The sequence below is a fragment of the Acanthisitta chloris genome, unplaced genomic scaffold (assembly GCF_000695815.1).
Source record: "Acanthisitta chloris isolate BGI_N310 unplaced genomic scaffold, ASM69581v1 scaffold641, whole genome shotgun sequence".
Taxonomy (NCBI): domain Eukaryota; kingdom Metazoa; phylum Chordata; class Aves; order Passeriformes; family Acanthisittidae; genus Acanthisitta; species Acanthisitta chloris.
Window position 1 is genome coordinate 63,798 of NW_008657456.1, and position 22,608 is coordinate 86,405.

Genomic DNA, 22,608 nt, shown 5'->3' on the forward strand with positions numbered 1-22,608 from the left:
CTGGGGGTCCTTGTTGATGGCAAGTTGAATATCATCAACAGTGTGCCCTGGCAGCCAGGAGAGCCAACCGTGTCCTGGGGTGCATCAGGCACAGCATTGCCAGATGGTCGAGGGAGGTGATTGTCCTGCTCTGCTCTACTCTGTGCTGGTCTGGCCTCACCTTGGATATTGTGTGCAGTTTTGGGCACCACAATAAAAGCAAGATATTAAGTTACTGGAGAACATCCAAAGGAGGCAGTGAAGATGGTGAAGGGCCTTGAGGGGAAGCCTGGAGAAGAAGAGACTGACAGGACACCTGGATACAATTTCCTTACAGAAGGAAGTGCAGGGGCAGCACTGACCTCTTCTCTGGCAATCAGCGACAGGACCCGAGGGAATGGTCTGAAGTTGCATTAGGGGAGGTTTAGGCTGAATATTAGAAAATGGTTCTTCCCCCAGAGTTGTTTGTGCACTGGAATAGCTCCCCAAGGAAGTGGTAGTGGTAACAGACCAACCCTGACAGAGCTCAAGAGGTGTTTGGACAATGCTCTCAGGCACATGGTGTCATTGTTGGGGATCTCCTGTGCAGGGCCAGGAGTTGGGCTAGATGATCCTCAAGGGTCCCTTCCAACTCTGATTATTCTGTGATTCTGTGAATCTATAGGCAGGATCCTGCACTTTCATGGCCTTTTCAACTATACTCTGAAATCTCGAGGAAGTGCAGACAGGCAGGGTATCTGGAAGTGCCCATCTACCACATTCCCAGACTGGGCATAAGATGCAGGTGATGCAGTGTATGGGAGTGAAAAACATGTGAGAACAGAAAAATCCATGGCCTGAGGAGGAAACTGGATGGGTGAAAACTGAGAAGATGTTGAAAAGAGCCGGTAGACAAAAGTATCTCTTGGAGGGGGAGGAAAAGCCTGTTTATAGGTGGAGAGGGAAGATTTATATTCTGCTCTCAAATTCATAGTGTGGAGGGGAAACAGGAGGTAGTCCAGGATTTAGCTGAGTTATCTAATGCAGATGATGAAGGCAGGACCACAGATCTCCCAGTATTGGCTGAAAGAGAAGAGTTCCTACATTCAGTTTTCTGAGCTGCCCTTCAGAGGCACATACCTCTTCCTGCTGCCTGAAACCAGAACTTTCATTCCTAACCTACACAGCTACTTTGGATATCTGCACAGTCAGAGTGCCTCTTGTTTCTGTAAATACAGTGTTTAATCAGATGATATACAGAATCAGAAATTTCCAGCCACTCTTTACCCTCAGCTGCTATTTGTGGGCGAGTATCTAGAGAGGGACTACTGTGCCAGTAAGAAGGCTTAATATGATTTGGAGAACACTAGTGTGGGGCACCTTGTGCAGCCACCCTTGAGACTTCCTGGTATGGGAGACATGAAGAAAGAAATGGAAACTCTGTTCAGTGCTTGTTGTAGAGGAAAAGATCTGTAATCTGGTAGAACTCTCACAAACCCAACAGGCGCAATCTCTAAACGAGATCTTAAATATAGATGATGCCATTCTATGTGACAACCTCTCCATGCTTCCTCATGAGGTTTTCACCCTAAATGAAGCAGCCCCCAGCGTGAGGGCCTCATGAATAGGCTGGGCTGGCAAAGGGAAGCCCCAGGGCTGAAGGAGCTCTGCCTTCACCTTGACTGCTCCCCAGATGGTCACATACATGCACTGGGGCATCAGGACCAGACAGCACAAGGGTGGAAACAAGTGGCTGCATTTCCTCTTCCTGAATCAGGGTTGGTTTATGCCACACTCTAATAAGCATTTACACCATTTAGGAGCTTTCATGGGTTGATGTAAAATGGATCCCATGGTCACCTTCCTTAGATCTGTTATTGACAGCATTATCATCCATCAGTGCAAAGGACAAAGCCTCAGTTTACAAGCTTAAAGGGAAAAAATTTACTTTTTCTTTAATAGGAGGCTGCAGATTATAGCCCAGAGCTTATGTGCTAGGGATAGGAAGGGAGGAAATTCAAATGTGCAGAACATGCCCAACTTGCCATCTAGAAATATGCAAATATTTCTACTTAGCCATATTACATGTGCAATATAAATATCTTAACAATGTTACACAGTGTAACCATGTTGTTACATTGTCAAATCCTTCCTAATTCCTGTATTTAACATAGCAGCTGTAAAAAAGGAGGAATTATAAAAACTATTTTCTGTCTTGTACACAAGTCTTTTCCTAATGCAGCACTTGGAGTGTAACCATTTCAGGCATGATCATAAAAATAGAGGTTTCCTGCAATTCCCACTGGACTATTCTGCTCATCGGTCACTTTAGCAGCACTGGTGCCAACACACAGCTCTCTGGAGGGATGTAAAAGAATGGAAACATCTGTGGAATCGTCATTTCTTCAAGATTTGTGATCACCAATAAGCTAGTGGCAAAGCTGGATGAAGACTTCTGGCAATCAATTTGATTATATTGAATGTAACAGTGGGCAAAGCTTCTGTTTTAAACTGTCAGCATTGCCAGTTAACAAATTAAAGCTCAGCAGATAACTGAAAACTGTATGTCAAGAAACAAACACTGTCTCTAAAGCAACTGAAAATGTCTGTGTTTCTAAATGACAATGCAGCCAAGCAAAATGAAACTACTGTGTTTAACCAACTGCACCTATCACCCTGTCCTGGAGACCTTGGTCGCACAGAGGTGACACAAACAGAAATAAACTACTCTTCAGCAAAGACAGCAGTAAAGTCACAACATTCAACAGTCATAGGAGTAATAACTATCAACTAAAAGAAGCCAAGAGATGGAAAGGCATACTGCAAATATAAAATAGCAGCATGTTGCCTGCTCATATGCTACAGGGTGATTGAAAAAGGCACAAAGTGATCTGTGCACAAGAATTAGTAAAAGTGTAATTATTACAGAAAAATGTGAATGAGGTAGTTGCCCATGATACAGTGTCTAGAAGTGTCTATATAATGGACATTAGGAAGCATTTATTTACAGAGAGGGCAGTCAAACATGGGAATAGGCTTCCTAGAGAGGTGGTTGATGCCCCATAACTGTCAGTGTTTAAGAAGCTTTTGGACAATGTACTTAACAACATGCTTTGAATTTTGGTCAGCCTTGAATTGGTCAGGCAATTGGACTAGATGATCATTGTATGTCACTTCCACCTGAAATTATTCTATTCTATTCTATTCTATTCTATTCTATTCTATTCTTTCCTTTGTTTTCCTAGCTATCCTATTCTACTCTATCATTTCTCACTATGTTTCCCCTCGTTGCATAGAGCTTTCAAATCATTCTAGATAGATTCCTGCAGCATATGCCTAGAAAACAACTCCACTTAGACCTCTTCAAATGTCTTCATTTGGGCTGACAGAGGTGAGGCTGGGACACCGTGACAGAAAGCACAATTTGATCGACTAACATCTGCAAGAGCAGTTAATCATGGCTCAAATAGTCAGATTGACAGTTGTCTAATGTACCACACTGAGGTATTAACATTCAAATTTATGTTGACATGCTGACAAAGCACACCTGAGTAATTACAGGCATGGTAGTAAAATTAAAGACAAACTGAAAGCAGCCTTTGAAATAAAGAAGTCCTACAAGCTGGGGATATCACAGTCCTGTGAGAAGGTGCATGTGTGCCAAGGATAGAGTAATGGGCAGTTGTAGAAGCTTAAAATAGCAAACACTGAGTATAATAGGATGCTATTTTGGACCAATATGAAAATGTTCTGACATGATTCTGATTTTTGCCTGCGGATCATAATTCACTGCTTCAAAAGCAAAACTTGAACAGTGACCAAGGCAGCAATTCTTCTCACAAAGGAGATACAGGGAAGAGCAGACAATAATCTTAGATGGGAGTTACAAGGGATGTCACACACCAAAGCAGTTCATCTGCAGCACAATATCTGGAAAGAAGCCAACAGAGCTGAGTATTTCCTTGCATATGAGTTAGTCGCTGACATGTTATTCACTTCATTAAAGATACATTTTTTTTTAGATGCTAAGGATGATAAAATTTGAAAACCAAACAATTTTACTACTTTTGAGACTCCATAAACTGAGGTAGGCAGACAAGAGGATTTGGCACAATCCTGCCTACTTCCAACTTCCACATCAATGTTTACATTAACAACTACTTAATTTTGGATTGATGAATTTACACATATTTATGGAAATCTGAGCAACTATGTTGTCTAGGGATATGATGGGAATTCAGCATAGTAAGTCATATATGAACATCTCAAATCAAGTGAAGAGAGATAGATAGTGCAAAGAAAGGTATTTCTGTAAGCATCTTAAAATACTGGGCATTTCTAGTAGGAACAAGTTTAAAACAAGTCCCTAAAAACTGTGAGCAAAGCTGAACTTTCTAAGACTAAAAGCAGAAAGTATTGACTGCTGCTTGGTCTGTCAGCTGCTTACCTCCTTACTGTACATTTTCAAGTTACAGCTCACAAACAGCACTGAAAGTTCTATAATACACATCTATATTACATAATATTTTATAGTATATAGCACTTAATATCATGTTGTTATTATCGTTATTATAATTATCCTCAAATGCTTTTTCTGAGATTCAAATATGAGAGATCAGTAATAATTTGAAAGGCTGCATAAATCATTTACAGAATCTGAATGAGCATGGACAGGGTGTCTCATTATTTCTAAATAATCTGACTGTGACTTTTGACTTTAGGACACTTTACTAACAAAAGTGAACTGAATTAGGAATTGCTAAGCATTTTATTGCAGGAACTGAGTTGTTTGAAATGGACATAACTACCTCATGCTTGGGAGAATATCTTTAATAGCCTTGTAATAAAGGAATTCTAATATTGCAAATAATATTTTTAAAAATAAAAGGTCTCTGGCTTTTAACAGCCTTTTCATCACATACCTGTCTTTGTTCTCTGATTTTTCACATCCCAGTGCTCTAACCTATTTCATCCATTTTGGTGTGGATTGCTCCTAATTTGTACTACTGGAATTGCCTGTTTACAAATGACTGTTTATTCTTTGGGTCAACAAAGCCAAAGTTTCTCACATAGCAGACAACTACAATTAACACCAGGTTACAGGGTAAATCAGCATATCTCTCTCTGGACCAATTAATAATTATTTATGGACGTTTAGATAGTTTCAGTGGGGCTGAGAGATTGTAATTTCCTGCTTCAAATCTCCCAGAGGAAGAATTTAACCGTAACTTATCCACAAATCAGAAATGGTATTGTTGGCTATTCTGCATGTTGGGGAGAGAGAGTGCTTCAAATTTTGATGATAAAGATATCTAGATGAATATAAAATGCCTTTCCTTGGGAAAAGGGACTTTGTTTCTATGAATTACTTTGGTTTCAATTAGGTTTTTTATAATGAAAATAATTTCATCAGAAACCTTACACTAGCCTAGAATATTGATGCAATGAAAGCTAAGCCCTCTGATAAAAAGCTTGTGCTCTGAGCCTCACTAAGATGACATGTGACACTACCCATATCTCCCCATCAGGGAAAGAAGTTGCTAGACATGCTTCACTCAGGTTGCCCAATTCATGATAGGCATTCCTCTACTCAAAACAAACTGGGAGTGACACTAGTGTAAGGTCAAAAAGCCACAGCAAGCAACAAACAGAGGCTGCTGGATTCTCTAGCACATACCAGAAAGAAATTTCAATGTGAACTGCATCATACCAAACCCGCAGATTTATTTTGAATAGCAGACATACAACTTCTAGGAAGAGAAGACCAGAGCCTGACGTCTTCAGTTGCAGCAAATGGTACTTAGCAGTGAGGGTAGTCATCAGCAAAAGTAAATGTGAAAGAATAAGGCTTATAGATGATGCTAAAAAGACATTATTTTTCCTACACTTTTCTAAAAACTGTACTGCCAGGGCTGTCAAACATGAAGATACGTCACTAAATACTAGTTGTAAAAACTTACATAATTTGGGACCAATCTAGCCTAAAGAGCATCTCTGTTCATTGTGCAGAATTATGGCTGCTGAAATTATCTGAGAAAATTTCAGTTTGAAGCCTAAACACTACTACTATTACTACTACTACTACTACTACTACTACTACTACTACTACTACTATCAGAGTATTTTCTGGAGTGAAGTGGGCAGCACCCTCCTGATATGAGTTCAAGCTGTGCTGGCAAGATGTCTCCCAGTGGGAAATTTGCTGGAACTTGATTTTGCTGGGATTTATAATGAGATGTGATATAAGATCTGTCTTCTTGGTCAAGGATATACTTAATTACAGATCATCACCGGGTTATTTAGAGTTCAAATGATACTGGAAAGGGGCTGTTTATATTGTTTAGCATGAGCAGCAGATTTACTATCTGTATTTAAACTATATAATGTGTCTAAATACCAAGGTGACAGACATAGAATGTGTCATTACACAAATACATTGAAATAATTCAAATTAAAGGTTCAGAAAAAAAACTTGTAATGCATATGGATTTGTTTATAAAGACTTGGCAAAAGTGCCACATGATGGTTCATTACCACTCCAATTAATGAAAGATAGATCCAGTAATAAGCAAAACTCAGTGCTGTCACTTAATGCTCTGAAACGAGGTTTGCCAGCCATGAAGTTCAAGAGCCTGAATACAGATAATGGACTTCAGCTTCCTGTTGGGAATTTATTCATTCTGCAGCCTCTGTTTATAAAGACTTGGCAAAAGTGCCACATGATGGTTCATTACCACTCCAATTAATGAAAGATAGATCCAGTAATAAGCAAAACTCAGTGCTGTCACTTAATGCTCTGAAACGAGGTTTGCCAGCCATGAAGTTCAAGAGCCTGAATACAGATAATGGACTTCAGCTTCCTGTTGGGAATTTATTCATTCTGCAGCCTCAACACAGTTTGAACTTGTGACATTTCCATCATGCTGCAGCTTGACTAGAGGTAAAATAGAAGCAGCTGTGGTGAAACTGCTAATGGACTGACTGAAATATATGAAATCTTTCACTCAGCTGGACCACCAGGAAGTGTAGTTGCCCTGAAGAAATGTTATGTTACTAGAAGTAGGCTGAAATTTAAGGTGAAAAAGGCTGAAATAGGTGTTTCAAGCCCTGAGGTTAAATAGCATAAAGTTTAGACACTAGACTTAGCAGTTGCCCTGGCAGCCAGGAGGACCAGCCATGTCCTGGGGTTCATGGGCCCAGAGGGTGGTCGTGCACTGGAACAGGCTCCCTAGGGAAGTGGTCATAGCACCAAGCCTGCCAGAATTCAAGAAGTGTTTGGACAATGCCCTCAGGCACATGGTGTTATTCTTAGGGCTGCCCAGTGCAGGGCCAGGAGCTGGGCCAGGAGCTGGACTTCAAAGATCCCTGTAGGTCCCTTCCAACTCAGGATATTCTATGATTCTGTGACTAAAATTCACTTGTTCTTGCTGGGCTTCCTCACATAGCAGTCCCAAAGTTCATTACAGAGTCAGTGGAGTGAAAGAAGTTCCTCTTAAAACCTAGCAGACTTCAGACATACAGGTGAGACCAGCAGGATCTTACTCTTCTGACCCACAGCTTGCTAGTGATTATTCCTAAATATTTTTATACTGTGCCACTGTGTGGAAACTCCCTCATAGACTGAGATTTCATTGTGATGGTAAAACTTCTGATATGCATAGGAGAGTGGCCAGAAGCTTAATTTTGTCAGGTCACATGCCATCATCTAAGGAGGCCCATTGCCAGAGGAAGGACAATGGACTCTTCTCTTATTTCAGCATCCCCAAATGGCTTGACAGGTAGGGGATGCCATATTTCTTCCCAATTAGACATGTTCTTTTTTATTTTGGGAATCTTCACGGAGCTGAGGCACAGACATCAAATTCTGCCTGGGTGTCAGCATCCCTGGTCTCCAGAGGCAGCAGTTAGAATATGCAGTGCCTGGATTGCTGCTCTTCTGAATGATACAGCACAGCAACATTGCAGTGCCAACATCCAACCTTCAGAATGATATGCTGAGGAAATTTAGGACCTGCAGAGAGTACCTTAAGTGCCTGGAAGGATGTCTTGCTATGCCCTTTCACATAATGTACATGATCTCATATACAACCAGAGCAAATGAGGGATGGCAGGTAACTCCTGACACGGGATAGAATACAAATTAAGGTTTAATACTATGCTAAGATTCCCATTTTCACATAAATAAATAAGGGTACAAAACTGTCAAATAATTTGATAGATATAATTACTAACCTGGTAACACACAGTGATTCTTGATGAACTAATTTGTCAGGGTAGTGACATTGTAGGCACACTAACATAAGCAGAGAGCTTTGGCCCTGAATAAAACTTCTCTGCTTATTAGGTTATTAATGGAAAAAATAAAGGCTGTCTTAACGTGACCCTTGAGACAATCCTCAAATTTATTATTTCTAGCTCTTAGACCATTTCCCTATGTGATTTGTGTTTAATCACAAAAATAGTTGGAAAACAGATCTGCTGGAGATATATAGCAAATTTAATTAATAGCAAACAGACTAAGTCTTCTAAAATATTATTGTTCCACTGTAACAATAAATGGAAAGAATAATTGAATGGATAACTAAGTCAATAGTTAAACAAATGCATTAAAAGTTATAGGTCCAAACTGGCCATGTGCTCTTAAGGAGACCTTAGCACTGATTTCACTGAGTTCCCCCACTGTGTCATAGCTGCTGTAGAGATGCATGGAAGAACATGTATCCTGCCCTAGCTGAATCATAAGTTATTTAAAGATACAAGCAGATGAACTTCAAGTCTGGAGAGAGGAAGGAAGTTGCGAAGTTGCGATATTGATATCCTGAATTTTCACAGCTGATCTGTAAAAAGCATTTTCTTCAAACCATTAGGAAAATAAGAAATTATCAGATTAATTTGGTTAGCCATTCTTGAATTCTGCCTCTATTAGGATGCTGTTTTCCTGCAGATTCTTTTTCAAAATAGGGTTTTGACTGGTTGTGGCCCTATTCACCATTCTCACAGACAAAGTTTAGTGCAAAGAAGGGGAGAAATAGTCTTTTGAAATACCTGTAGAAGAAGTATGCTATATCCTATGCTAGTGTCACTGCAGAGCAGATACCTGGATTGTCATGCAGAGAACAGCAACTAGGAAGCAGCAATGTTGTCAGAAGATGTTTCTAGGTAGGTTTTCAAATGTATTGCAGTGTACACATGTCTGATCACAGAGGTAAAATAGGGAAAACACTATGTGCACACATATGTGCATGGTATCTATGCAAGTATGTACAAGACATGTAATATGGCTGTTAAATGCACACAGCTCCTGTGATTTTCAATGAGATCAGCCCTCAACTCCTCATTCATCCAATATTCAGGCCATGTGTATGACATGTGTAGGAAAATGCCATTTGGAGAACATAAGAAACACGGCCTGACTGGTATTTAGGGACATTGTGATTTTATATCGAGAGAACCGTGACCTGACCGGTATTTCGGGACATTGTGATTTTATATCGAGAGAAAACTTGGGCAGACGATAGCTGACACACAGCTGTTCTGGATTTACAGCTGGTTGCTGTAAACAGGGTCTGATTCCAGTAGTTTTCATTCAGAAGCAAACCAGGAGGGGGAAGGTGTTTATCTTAAAATAAACTAGAGCTGGAACACTCACCTATTACACAGAATGGTTTCCTTGCAAAGCGCAGTCTTCCTTGCCATCCTCGGTATCGACAACAGCATCCAGCAGACCAGATACGAATAATAAATTCCAAACCAAAGACAACAATCATGACAAATTCCTAGAAACAGCAAATAAGAAAAATGCCTGTTACAGATGACCAATGCTGGAGCATCAGGAAACTTATGACCACTGTTTGTGTCTAGCAGTCCACCTTGAGCCAAACTTGGGATCCTGCTGCCCAGGATGGCTACACACCTACAAGCAGCACACAATCCCCAGAGCTTGCTAGTGAATGGTCCAAGGCTAAGCTGAAAACATTAAACATCAGCTAAGATTGGCTACTAAATGAGAAACACTGAAGAACTGAATCATACACAAAAATATCAGAGCAAGATACTCAGAGACTTTGGATATTGAGGATCACAGCACAGGCAATGGGGTAGGGTTGGACTTGATGATCTTTGAGGTCTCTTCCAACCAGGTCAATTCTATGATTTTATGATTCTAATTTAGACAGCTAGTGAAGAATATGTTCCATATCCACAACCATAAAATTAGTTCTTAGTTTAAAGGCTAAGAGTTTTGGGAGATACATTCTCATTGTTGCAATATACAGGTGAAGTGACTGAGATGAGGCATTTAGGACATCAGGTTGTTCACAGCAGTAGGTTAAGATACATGCAAGTGTAATTGCATACATTGGCTATGCAATTGTTTGTAAGGCAGTAAAAGAATGTCAACACTAAGCCTAACTTTCTCTGGAAAACTTGTGAATGAAAACATTTATAAATCTCACCTTGCTGGTTTGGTCTGCTTTTCTTTTGCATTGAGACCTTCTTAAAGACTGTCTTTATGCAGTTGTTATTCGAAGAAAGTTTTCATTGCAACAGTGAGGTCAACAGAGTTGCTGTAATAGAGCTTGGAGCACAACTCAGCTCCATACCTTAAGGAAAACTGAATCCCTACAATATGCAGTGATATAGCACATACACACTGGGATGGAATGATAAACTTAGGTAACCTTCTGGAATACCATCATAAAGTTATGGGGTTTGAAATGATAAAATAAAAATTTGTGTGTTCACCAAAGGGAGAAAAACTACTTGACAGAGTTTCTTAAGCAGCTCATCAAGAAGAAGAGGATGGAAGTCGTGTTTTATTTGGCAGCTGAATGTATTTCCTTGTCCAGGAGTAAGCTGTTCCTTGTCAGCCAATTAATTTGTTATCCCTGCAGCATGAGGACTAGTGTGGTACTGGGAAGAAAGTACTGCAGATGAATTAAATAGAGGAATATTTGCAATGTTGACTTTTCCCCAATAAACACTTTGTGTGTTTTTAGACTGTGAGCCCCTACAAATCTATGAGCCAATGAGGCTGTAAATATCATATATGTCAACTCGGGAATTAATTTACCTTAACAAATGGCATTATTAATGTTGTGTTATGTAATGGTGCTTTACTAGATTATGATTAGTGGCAGTACATTGAAACATTGTGAATATAATTTGCTTTTGCTGTCATAGAACAATTTGAAAAACTAATATTCCTTCCTAAAACATGTCAGCTTGTATAACTACATCACATCGAAAGAGCTTTTAGAGCCTTCTTCAGTTTCTTCATTTCCAGTTTTGTAAATCTCATGTTGAATGCCTAAATCACAAAAGCAGAATAAGATCCCTCTGCTAACACGTGGCTAAAGAAAATGTCCTATTTTTGTTAGAAAAGAACACATGGAAAAATGAGTGTGATTGTTTAAGGTTTTCTTTTTATTCCACTATAAGAAACTTCAGCTTAATTCCATGCACAACTTCAGAAAGGATTATGTACAAAATTGAAAAGGTTCCCCATATAGTAACAATAATTCTTAATAGCTGACTACTATTTGGTACATTTCCTTGTAGGAAATTCTGTGTAGGCCAAGAATAAAATGGACAAGAAGCCAACTGGGAAAAAAAAAGGAAGAATACATACTTTAGTTACTTAACTACCACTTTTATAGTGATAGTTAAATCATGAACTGTCAAATCTGGTTTGCACATTGTTAGATGATGTCTCTGAATTTATGGGGATTGATGGCAGGCATCCAGGCTACCCAACATCTGATTCTCCTGATGAAGTTTTTAATTTGGGCAGGGCTAAGAGATACTGAAGGAGAGCAGGTCTGTGAAGCATGAAAAATTCTTCGCTTCCAATAAAATCTTTTTCTCGTTAAAACTTAATCGCATTTCATTTGACTAAAGTATGTTGTTTCCCTGGAAAAGACAGTGTGTGTACAGATGGGTGATAAGCTTTGTAAGCACACTGAAATTGTCACAGGCATCTTCCAGAAGCTGATCCACACATGTAGGAGTGTGTCCTCTTCTGTGCTCTAGACCCCAGCAGGGCCCCTGATGCAGAACTGGCAAGAACATTAAGTACTTCATGATCTTGGAAGGACTAGTCCCCAGCTTCAATTCAGTTAAATTAGTATCACAAATCTGCTGGTAGAAGTTGAAAAGAAGTTTACTTTTCTGGTTCCTACCAGTGCTGTGCAGTTTTGTATTCATCATCTGTACCATTGTTACTCATTACCATGTGCTGTGCTTGCTCAGTTATACCAAGATGAAAAAACTCTTTGTGTGCTGAAAGCCTGAGTTTGAGAGTCTGTGTACTACATGGTGCACTTTTGTGTCAGAAACAGAAAGCATATTTGTCTCTCACGCACAAACACATATACTACTTTGGAGATACATCTATTTTGTGAGAGAAAAAGAGCAAAAGGTTAATTTCTCAATTTTTTGTGGGGGTGGGCAGGTGGGGTAAGAGCGTAAGATTTTTCTTGTTGAGACAATACGAAATATCTCTGTTCATTCCTCAGGAAAAATAGTTGCCATTTGTAGAACCATTAAAAATTTATGCATGGTGATATTCCCTAAAAATTAACTAAAGTTTCTGCTACTTAAGTAAATTTTTAAAACAGCTGCTGTAATTATAGTAAGTGAGCTCAAAATAGTAAATATGCTTCTGTGCACTGCAATGCTCTAAAAGAACTGCAGATTTAAAAAAGACTAGATGTGATTTTCTTCGGCCCACACCAAGTTTCTGGAGGTTTTAAAGCATGGTATAAGCTTTAATAACAGAAAAGACATGGAACAAATTGTAGATGGGGTTTCACACTCAGTTTTTCACTTTCTGAAATACTGATGTTTCAAACTGATCCTTTATATCCTGGTGACTCCTCCTTCCTCAAAGAACAACTGATTTTGATGGGAATACATATAATAATAAAGTCTAAAGGAAAATGATTTTCCTAAAAAAGGGGGAATGCATTGAAACAGTAGTTTATAGACAGCTTTGTTGTGTTTTCATAGAATCATAGAATCAACCGGGTTGGAAAAGACCTCAAAGATAATCAAGTCCAACCCTACCGTGGTTACTAGACCATGGCACTAAGTGCCACATCCAGTCTCAGCTTGAAAACCTCCAGGGATGGTGAATCCACCACCTCCCTGGGCAGCACATTCCAATGCCTGAGCACCCTCTCTGGAAAAAATCTCTTTCTAATATCCAACCTAACCCTCCCCTGGCAGAGCTTGAGTCTGTGCCCTCTTGTCCTGCTGCTGGTTGCCTGGGAGAAGAGACCAACCCCCACCTGACTCCAACCTCCTGTCAGGGAGTTGCAGAGGGTGATAAGGTCTCCCCTGAGCCTCCTCTTCTCCAGGCTGAACACCCCCAGCTCCCTCAGCCTCTCCTCGTGGCACTTGTGCTCCAGTCCCTTCATTGCTCTTCTCTGGACCTGCCCCAGCACCTCAATATCCTTCCTGAACTGAGGGAATTTTGGATTGGTCCAGGTCAAAAACAGAGAGAGATCAAACAATTCTGCATTATTTTTAGAAAAAGTAATGTTTTAGTAATCAGAGCACTCAGTCACAATGTAAAGGCAAATCTCTGTTTAGGTTAATGCAGGCCAGGGAATGACATAATTTTTTCCTATGGCAGCTGTACAGTCACGAGGTTCTTGGTTTTCCATGGACAAAAATTGGAAGGCTGCATCCCAAACAAGATCAGGATTGTTTTTGTGTTGGTTTTTTTTTTAAAAAAAATTCATTTGGAAGGCTTATTGCAAACTCGAGCATAAATCTAGGCTTTGAAATAACTTGGGTTTGGTTCCTTAGCAATTGAAACAGAAGATCAGAGCATAATTGGGAAGGCATGTGATGGAATAAATCATTAGAACTCATATGAATTGTAGACTTGCTGTAGAAACGATGCATTCCAAGTATCTCTGTCCTACATATAATGTGATGGAACTCCACTAATTTTGCATTACTTATGAGATATGGGATGGATCTCTACTAATTTTGCATTACTTATGAGATATGAATAAGAACATTCATATCAGAATGGGAAAATCCTGCACTGTTGATAAATCTGGCCCCCTTCAAAATTCAACAGGGCTGCATTTGAACTGATGAACAAGTTTGGATTTACTGGCAAGCTAACCCTTCCCCTCCTAAGTAGAGCAGTGATGCTTTGGCCTCTGCCATTTCTTGCTTTTCCCCTATCTTGTCATCCTTTTCCAATCACAGCTGCATCTGGCCTTGCACCAGTTACCACATCTGTCTCTTTTTTGGCTATTCAAGCTCACAGTTAGCACCCCCAGTAACCACTATGGCAGATGCACTGGTGGTTCAGACAGTGGAAAGTTCTTCTTCCTTCTCAAAGCGCAGTTCATCCAGACTGACAAACTTTTCATTCTGAAATGTTTCTGCATATGCAGCTCCAGTTGTCATGGGGAATCATGCATACCCAAGAGAAGCAAGGCTGAAACATGTGGGCTTAAAAGGTTCAGTTGCTTTTGGGTTAAGGAACACAGGTGCAAGTGTGCTCCTGAAGATTTTTATATCTAGTTGTTATACCACTGGAACAGCGAGAGGCACACAATTGGCAGGAAAGGAAAATTAGAGCTCATCCAGAGAAAGGTTTCTGTTAACAAAAGGTCCTGGAGGACTCTAATCAACAGGGTTGATAATTAACGAAATCAAGCATACTTTGTTCAATCCAGCTATGATAAGCACCTTTTCCCCCTTTTCCCCCCTATCTAATTAGGATACAAGTGATGATTTGTTGAAATTGTCTACATTAATATGCTTCTCAGGTAGTTTGTAATGATAAGGATTTCCCTTAAGCTTAGCATTATAACAGCAAATAAAAAGTTCGTATCATATCTTTCTTACTCTTTAGCATAACTGCTTATTAAAACTTAAAATAATTTGCTGCAGATGCATCCAGGTGCCTTCGCTGCAGACTGCAATTTCTGGGAATTAGGACCATTTTTGTGATAAGAAAATGACTAAAGTTAAGCATTTTGTGCTGTTCTAGGATGCCTCTGGTCATTTTGCAATGTGTAAATGAGTTGAAGTTTGGATATTAGAAATCCACCCACAAGACAATGTCTCTGCTGTAATTTTAATTATATTTCTTGTATGGAAATTGTGATGTTAAGTATTCTAAAGGCTAATGAAGTAGCACAATAGAGCTGCAGACTGATGTAAGGAGCTGCCTGCCTTGAGCTCTTAGGAGAACTGGGTCTACAAGTGACATTGTCAGAAGCCTGGGAAATGGACAAGAATAGGTGAAATTAATCCTTTGAAATAAGGTTTAATAGGGCTGCAAGTGTTTCCCTGCTGAGGACAACATCTTTGCTGAGTAGCTGCACTGCATATTCTCATCTGGTGTAAATCAGCCATCCTTAGTAAACTAATACAACAGCAGGACCAGGAGGAGCAATGTCGTTCTTCCCTAAAAACTCATAAACAGGCAAGTCCAATGTTTCCAAACCATTTCAAAAGGATGGAGAATAAACATGTTGTCATACTTTGATTTATGGCTGACTGGTTTAGGAATGTCACCAGCTGCTAAAATATCTTTATGGTGACACAGAAATAGTTGATACTATCCAAATAGCAATGCTTTATTACTCATAGTCAAAGAGGATGAGATTGGTTTATCATTCAGTTGAAGCAAGAACAGAACATCTCAGCTTCTGTATCTCTCTCTCAGGCAAAAATAAACCCTCTACTGATTTCAGCTACTGAGCACCAAAGGTGGGCTGTACACTTTAAAGAGATGCCATCAGGATGTGAGGGGAAGCACACTACTAGTCTTGCTCAATGAAACTTGAGGAGGGCTTGAGCTTTAAAGAGTTGTGATGCAGAAGCTGGTGTAGGACTAGGGACAATTTTATTCTGCTGACCATTTTCCAGATTAAAACCAGCAGATAAGCAATGTGCATGCGTTATAGTTTAAAATAATAGTACAATTTGAGCATATTTGTGTTATTCCTGGTTCAGCATTAAAAAGGGAGATCTTTGATCTAAACTGCTAACAAGTGTATCTACATGTGCATATATATGTACACTTAAGAAACTAATGTTTTAGTTCTTTCCAACTGCAGTTTAACAGAGAGAGAGTGAGCCATAAATCTGAAAACATAACCCAGAATAGACCCTATTAGTGGCATATAAATCACAATCAGAGACGCCAGTTCATCTCTCAGTGCAATACACAATAAGTATAAAATGAAATTTATGCAACTTTTTTATCATTTATCACTTTCATAATGAATGTTATACTTTTACTGCACTTGCTTTTCCAAATTATGACTAACATTTTCCATGTAGATTCTACATTAATAGAGGATTATTGAGAAATCAGTTCTCTAATTTAAGCCTTTTAACGTAACACACAGCTACAAGTCTACTGATATGATATTACAATACCAGTCTTATGACCACATGTTGTATAGGACTTCTGCTATCCCAAGTCCCATTTACCTTTTTGTGTTTATGAGTGAAATGGCACCTATCAGTCATGCTGCTTCTTTATGCATTTGCAACAGAAAACGGCCCAGATTTTTTTATGTAGAGTAAAACCAGTTTTGAATCAGACAGTACAATCCAGCACCATAGTTACATAGATGCAATTTAATCATGTTTTTCATAATCTCTTATAGAGTAAATACAATATTTACAATATCAGACACAATACAAGATTCTTACCATTGAAACTGTGCTAACCTTCCTCAGCATCCACTGCCTCCCCAGACCAGCAGACTCACTTAACATCACCATCATGGACCAACAACTGAGGATCTGCCAGTGCCAGAAGAACGAGTGGCACAGAGATGCACTGGCCATTATAGTTATTGCCATTACCATGTCAAAATCTGCCAGTGCCAGAAGAACAAGTGGCACAGAGATGCACTGGCTATTATAGTTATTGCCATTACCATGTCAATCACCATGTCAATGCACACGTGGGCAAACAGATCCAAAACCTCCTTTTGGCTTTTGGTGGACATGGCTCTTCTAGGAAGACCCTGGTGATCACTGAAAACCCTTCTTCAAATTGGGAAAATGACAATGGGAAACAGTGACTTCTCAACATCTATCCTGCTCTTCCCCAGATACTGCACCACCCTTAAATATGGTGTTTTCCAGCCACATGTGCTCACTACTTTGTGCCATACCACTTCTGAGAGAACTCCTTAAAGGAGATGATAGCCATAAAATGCACACTATAGAGTAATTTTCAGCTTTCCAAAATTTTTTTACCCTGCTTTGTGCTTGGTCACATTTTCTTTCTCTGTAGTGAGGTATCAGCAGTAAATGGTCTCATTTTGGTTTTAAAATTACCCTCCTCTTGCAAACAATGAAGCTCTGTACAGCTGTACCCAGACCTTTGCATTTCCTTTGTGAGTTCTTAATGCATTTTTTCTGCTGTAGTCACATTTCTGGTGTCACATGTTACAGGCAGACGTTCAAGCACATGTCTCTGTAGCAACACAGCCCCAAAAATTTTCCTTTTGAAATGTCTGTGAAGAATTTGGTATCTTTACCCAGTCCCAAAGAAATGTGGAATGGGCATCAAAACCAGTACAGACCCTGAAGCCTTTTATGCACTGGCATCCATGGTGATTTTGTATTGATGTTTAGGCTGATTGTTATGGCACATCACATGTATGTGAATTAACTGATAACATCTGATGCTGTACAGCAGAGCTGAACAGCATATTCATTCTTTTATTCTTTGGTCTTAGCATGTTTAGAGTTGTCAAATTCTAGAGATTCTGCAAATGGTATTTGCAGTGTTCAGGTTACTTCTTGCAATTTTGCAGTTCTCAAAGCTCATTAAGAGAGCTTCCCTAGGCATGCATCCATGCATATTTTGATCACTGGGAGACCTATGTGCATCTGGTTTGATATACACTGAAATATTACCAGTCCCAAACATTTTCAGAAAACATCTTTAAGAAAGTTTTCTGACAATTTGTAGCTTTTGACAAACTGGACATGGTAGGCACATTACTCAGTCTGCCAAAATCCTGTCATGCATTTAGTTTCTCAAAGATATCACCTTATCAAACATTTCTGCTACTCCAGTCTGCCAAAATCCTGCTCATGCATTTAGTTTCTCAAAGGTATCACCTTATCAAACATTTCTGCTACTTGAACAGGTCTTTGGCTATAATATTTTCATTTGGTTCCTTAGGTTCAGTGAAAAAGTTGCCTTGGTCTCCTCTTTTATTAGCCCAATATCTAGACTCTGAGAGCCAGTATACCAAGACTTATCCTCTTTTATTAGCCCAATATGTAGACTCTGAGAGCCAGTATACCAAGACTTGTGCTATACACACCATGCCATTTGCTGACTATTGTCTTTTTCTAGGCTTATGGAATTTTGGTCTCTTGGAAAAAGAAAAGAACAAGCCCCTTTCACATCCTCTCAAAAACATACATATATCTTTGTGAGACATACATTTCCTGTGATCATATCTTCATATGGTACAATCAGCCAATTCCTGTCTGGTTCAGATTTTGATACCAAAGTTATTATCCTGTCCATGACATACACCCTTTCCTTAGGCACTCCATGGAAGCATTCAAGTTTAAAATGGCCAGTGCTTATTTTGCTAATTCATCTTTGTAGCTCACCCACAGTTCACAGCCCTCAGGACTGAACTTTGTTCCAGTGTGTGTCTGTGTATTTACCATCACCTACACATTAAACTCTGTGTGAATTTTTGTATGATAGGTATGTCTGCTCTGGATCCTTTCAGATTTTTTTATTTTTAATGTATATTTGCCCGAATTTTGATACTTATTTGCTTGACTTTGCAGTATTTAAACTGAATCTTGTGAACAGATTTCTCCTCTCACTCGAGAAAGTTCACATTTTGACTACAGCAAGCTGTGCCTTTGCATGTGTTGTCACATCTGTGCAAAGTGACTGAGTGGATTGCAGTTTCTCTGTGTTACTCAGATGGTGGATGTTCCTAGGTTTCCAAACAGCTTTCATGTCACTGATGTGCTGCCTTCTTCACTGTTCTTTTCCTTTTGACATTTAATGGTTTCTAGACTTTTTCCTTTCATATTATTTATAACCATGTACTTTGGCTTTCCTCTGGGGACATATTCTGCATTTCCATTTGGCAAATCAATACTTCCCTAACAAGGGTCAGGTCAGAAGTTTTGATAGAGAATTTGATATCTTTCCATTTTTACTGTTGCAATCTAAACTGTTTGTTGCCTGCTTTAAGGAGGTAGGTCTTGGTTTCCATCTAAAAACTTTGAATCCTTATCAAATTCTGGCATGAAACCAAAAAAATTCAATACTTCAGAGTCCAGCATAAACTATTACAAACCTACATCTATGGAAAATGTTACACTTATGACTTGGAAGTGGTTTCCCATGCTACCTTGTTATCACTTAAAGTGATAAATCAAGAGGGAAGACATGTCATGGAAATGCAGTTGTGCAAAGAGTGTTGCTCACTTGTCCTTAAAGAAGGTCAAGGACAGCTGGGTCAGACCTTTAGCATGATGTGTTGATTAACCTAAAATGATATATGCTTTTCCCTCCTCAAGGAATTATATCCCTATTAATCTGAATCCTGACACCCCATCACTAACATCTAATCCTCCCCATTTTCCACTCTTAATCTCAAAATCCCCCCAGAGATTCTGTGCTCTCTTAGAGAAAGTGGCCCCTTGAATACCTGGCTAAAAGGCTCTTTTCCAGATATCATGAACAGTCCTTTCCCTCTTAAGAATACCTTCTCCACCTTTGAATACTAATCCTCCTTGTTTTGGGAAACAAAGGGAATCAGAAACTGACTGTTTGCAGTACTAGTATCTTCTCTTCTGACTTTCTGCATATAGCTATATAATGTCATTGACAAGATAAGCTAAGTTAGAGCTCTTATATAGAAACAGATTACAACAATATAAAATTTAGGAAATCAACACTGGCTTTCTTACTACAGGTTAGCAACTGCAATGCTAAAATTGTATCAGGTCATGAATTTGTTCCATTTGACACTGCTTGTGGATTTGCCATTTCCATCCACCTTTCTCCACTGCACAGTACGACCCATTTCTCTATACATGTCCTGTTCATTCAGAGCAATGGAAATTAATTTCATGGATGGTATTTCATCCAGCAGCCATTGACTTGTGCCAACTCCAGTGATCTTAACATTGCACAGTAAATGTAGATTTCTCGTTGGAGTGTAACTGGTTGGTAGTTCTGCCTGCCTGGGAATTGCTCTGGCAGCGACTCTGAAAATCTTTTGCCTTCCACTTCATTTGCTGCTGAATGCTGTAGCACTTGAGGTAACTGTTCATAGCTATTCTACCTTCTTCAAGTGATTCAATAATGAGATTTTTCTTTGCCCTGATTGCAGATCACATATAATAATATGGTTTTACTCATCTTTAGTCATCAAACCCATTTAAGCTTTCCCAGTAGATCTTAACATTGCATTATTAATTACAATAAAACCCAGTTCTGTTCAATGTGTGATTTTTCAGTCTTTTCTTTACAGAGTCTTTTTTCTGCTTAATACAGAAGAATAAAAGAAAAGGAAGTAAAAAACATTACTGACAATATACTCAATCCCAGAACTATATCAATAATAGGCTTATGCCAGAATTGAGACATCCTTATTCTCTGATATGTTAAAGTGTATTTATCATCCTCAATGATGACAATACATAAACACCTTGTGAGGACAATATATAGATACTTCCACAGTTTTATGTGCAGTGTTGTGTTCCTTTGTTATGGAATAATTTTTATGGTTACTTTCATCTCTCTCCATAGCTACAGTATCTACTTATTTGTTCTAGAGCTTTGCTGGTTGGTTGGGAATGTCAACACTGTCTTCCAACAGAAGAATTACAGCTCTGGGGACATCCACTGATATGCATTTAAATAACTCCACCTTTTCATCTACAGTTTTGCTTTCGGGCAGACTTCCTCCTAATAACTTTTAATTTCAGAAAGGTGCAAGCAGCACTTAAAATTCCTATAGGAAGTCTGCTCTATTTGCACACAAAGACTCACAAGCAGTTGTGATGAGATCTAGTCCGAATCAGTCAGCTCTGATTTGGTGAAATCAGTATACACAATAGGAGAGTATCGATTTAATTAGCAAAGACATGAAAATATTTATTTTGCTAAGGTAAGAATATTTTCAAGCTAACAGGTAGTTTATTATGAAATGGTTGAATTGTTTTATGCTCATGTTATCACCTTATTATAATATTAGTGTACATAAATTCAAACCAGACTGAAAACATGAAGGTTTTGACCTTATCAACATTACATTTCCCTCTTTTATTTGGTCTCTGATAACATCAGTGTTCTATGTCTAATATAATTGAGATTTCTATGCAGAATTTGTAAATTTAAAAGCTATGATTCAACTTGGGAAAGAAAACATTGGAAATTAGTATTTCTCGAGAAATACTGATTCTGAGTTTTGAGAAGCTCAGTGGTTTTTTATCTTGGGGATAAGTTTATCTGTCTCTCTCAGAAGACTCAACAAAACTGCAACAGTATGGGCTATACCCTACCTTTGTTAGAAATGTATCTATAATTGAAATCTCTCAAGATCATTCAGTTTTTCCTTTGACACCTGATCCTGCAGACTCATCCATTCAGTTCTCTGTCAGGTCTGGTGGTCTTTTATCCAAGCATGGCAAGAGGATTCAAGTTCTGGTACAATCTACATTGAAAAATGCTCCTTTTTCTTTTTAATTCAGAGCTCTCCATCTCTCTTTATAAAATCCTATGCCTTGACACCTGGTCCTGCAGACTCATCCATTCAGTTCTCTGTCAGGTCTGGTGGTCTTTTATCCAAGCATGGCAAGAGGATTCAAGTTCTGGTACAATCTACATTGAAAAATGCTCCTTTTTCTTTTTAATTCAGAGCTCTCCATCTCTCTTTATAAAATCCACTCTTCCAGATTTAAAATTTTGTAGTGGATTTGTGTGATTACATCCCTGTGCATGGATTTACTCTCCCAGAGCAGGCACAAACTGAGTATATGCTTTCCTGCTATGAAACACCTATATCCTATGTTTTTCAATCATGTACATCCTCTTTCTATGTTTCTTTTATGCAAAAATATTAGAAGAAAAAAATCCTACAAAAATATTGATAGAAGCACTTAGTAGACTTTCCTTTTGGATTCATGTAAGTGACCACAGTACATGAAGTACATCTGCTACTTGCTGTTGCTTTTATATCTTTGGGAGCTATTTCTGCCTGAAGAATATGTTCCTAGAGTACATTTCCAGAGGCCCTTATCCTACAAAACTGGGTACAGCTTTCTACCCCAGACATTTTCAAAGAAAAACACAAAACAGATTTGATAAAACAGCTTTCTACCCCAGACATTTTCAAAGAAAAACACAAAACAGATTTGATAAAACCAGATCTGCAGAAATTCACGTGTTTTTCAATCTCTCCATCTTGATTAAAAACAAAAACTAAGAATAAAGGGAATGTTTTGTCACTTCAATTAAAAATGACATTTTGTTTCCTACAGCCCTAATTTTACTTTTGAGCCAAAAGTTCTCAAAATACTCAAATAATATTATATTATGCCAGGTCAAATGAAGCATTTAAACAGATGCAATTTCTTTTTGTTTGACTTCCCAAG

At 38.8% G+C, this 22,608-nt stretch overlaps 1 protein-coding gene across 1 annotated transcript in view; it reads right to left on the minus strand.

Annotated features, from left to right (window-relative positions):
* Positions 1-22,608, minus strand: part of KCNQ5 (potassium voltage-gated channel, KQT-like subfamily, member 5) — an 82,509-nt gene that overhangs the window by 56,301 nt on the left and 3,600 nt on the right. The window contains exon 2 of the mRNA XM_009084706.1: positions 9,608-9,734. Within this exon, the coding sequence (XP_009082954.1) occupies positions 9,608-9,725 (118 nt within the window). The 5' untranslated portion in view covers positions 9,726-9,734. The remainder of the gene's footprint in view (positions 1-9,607; positions 9,735-22,608) is intronic.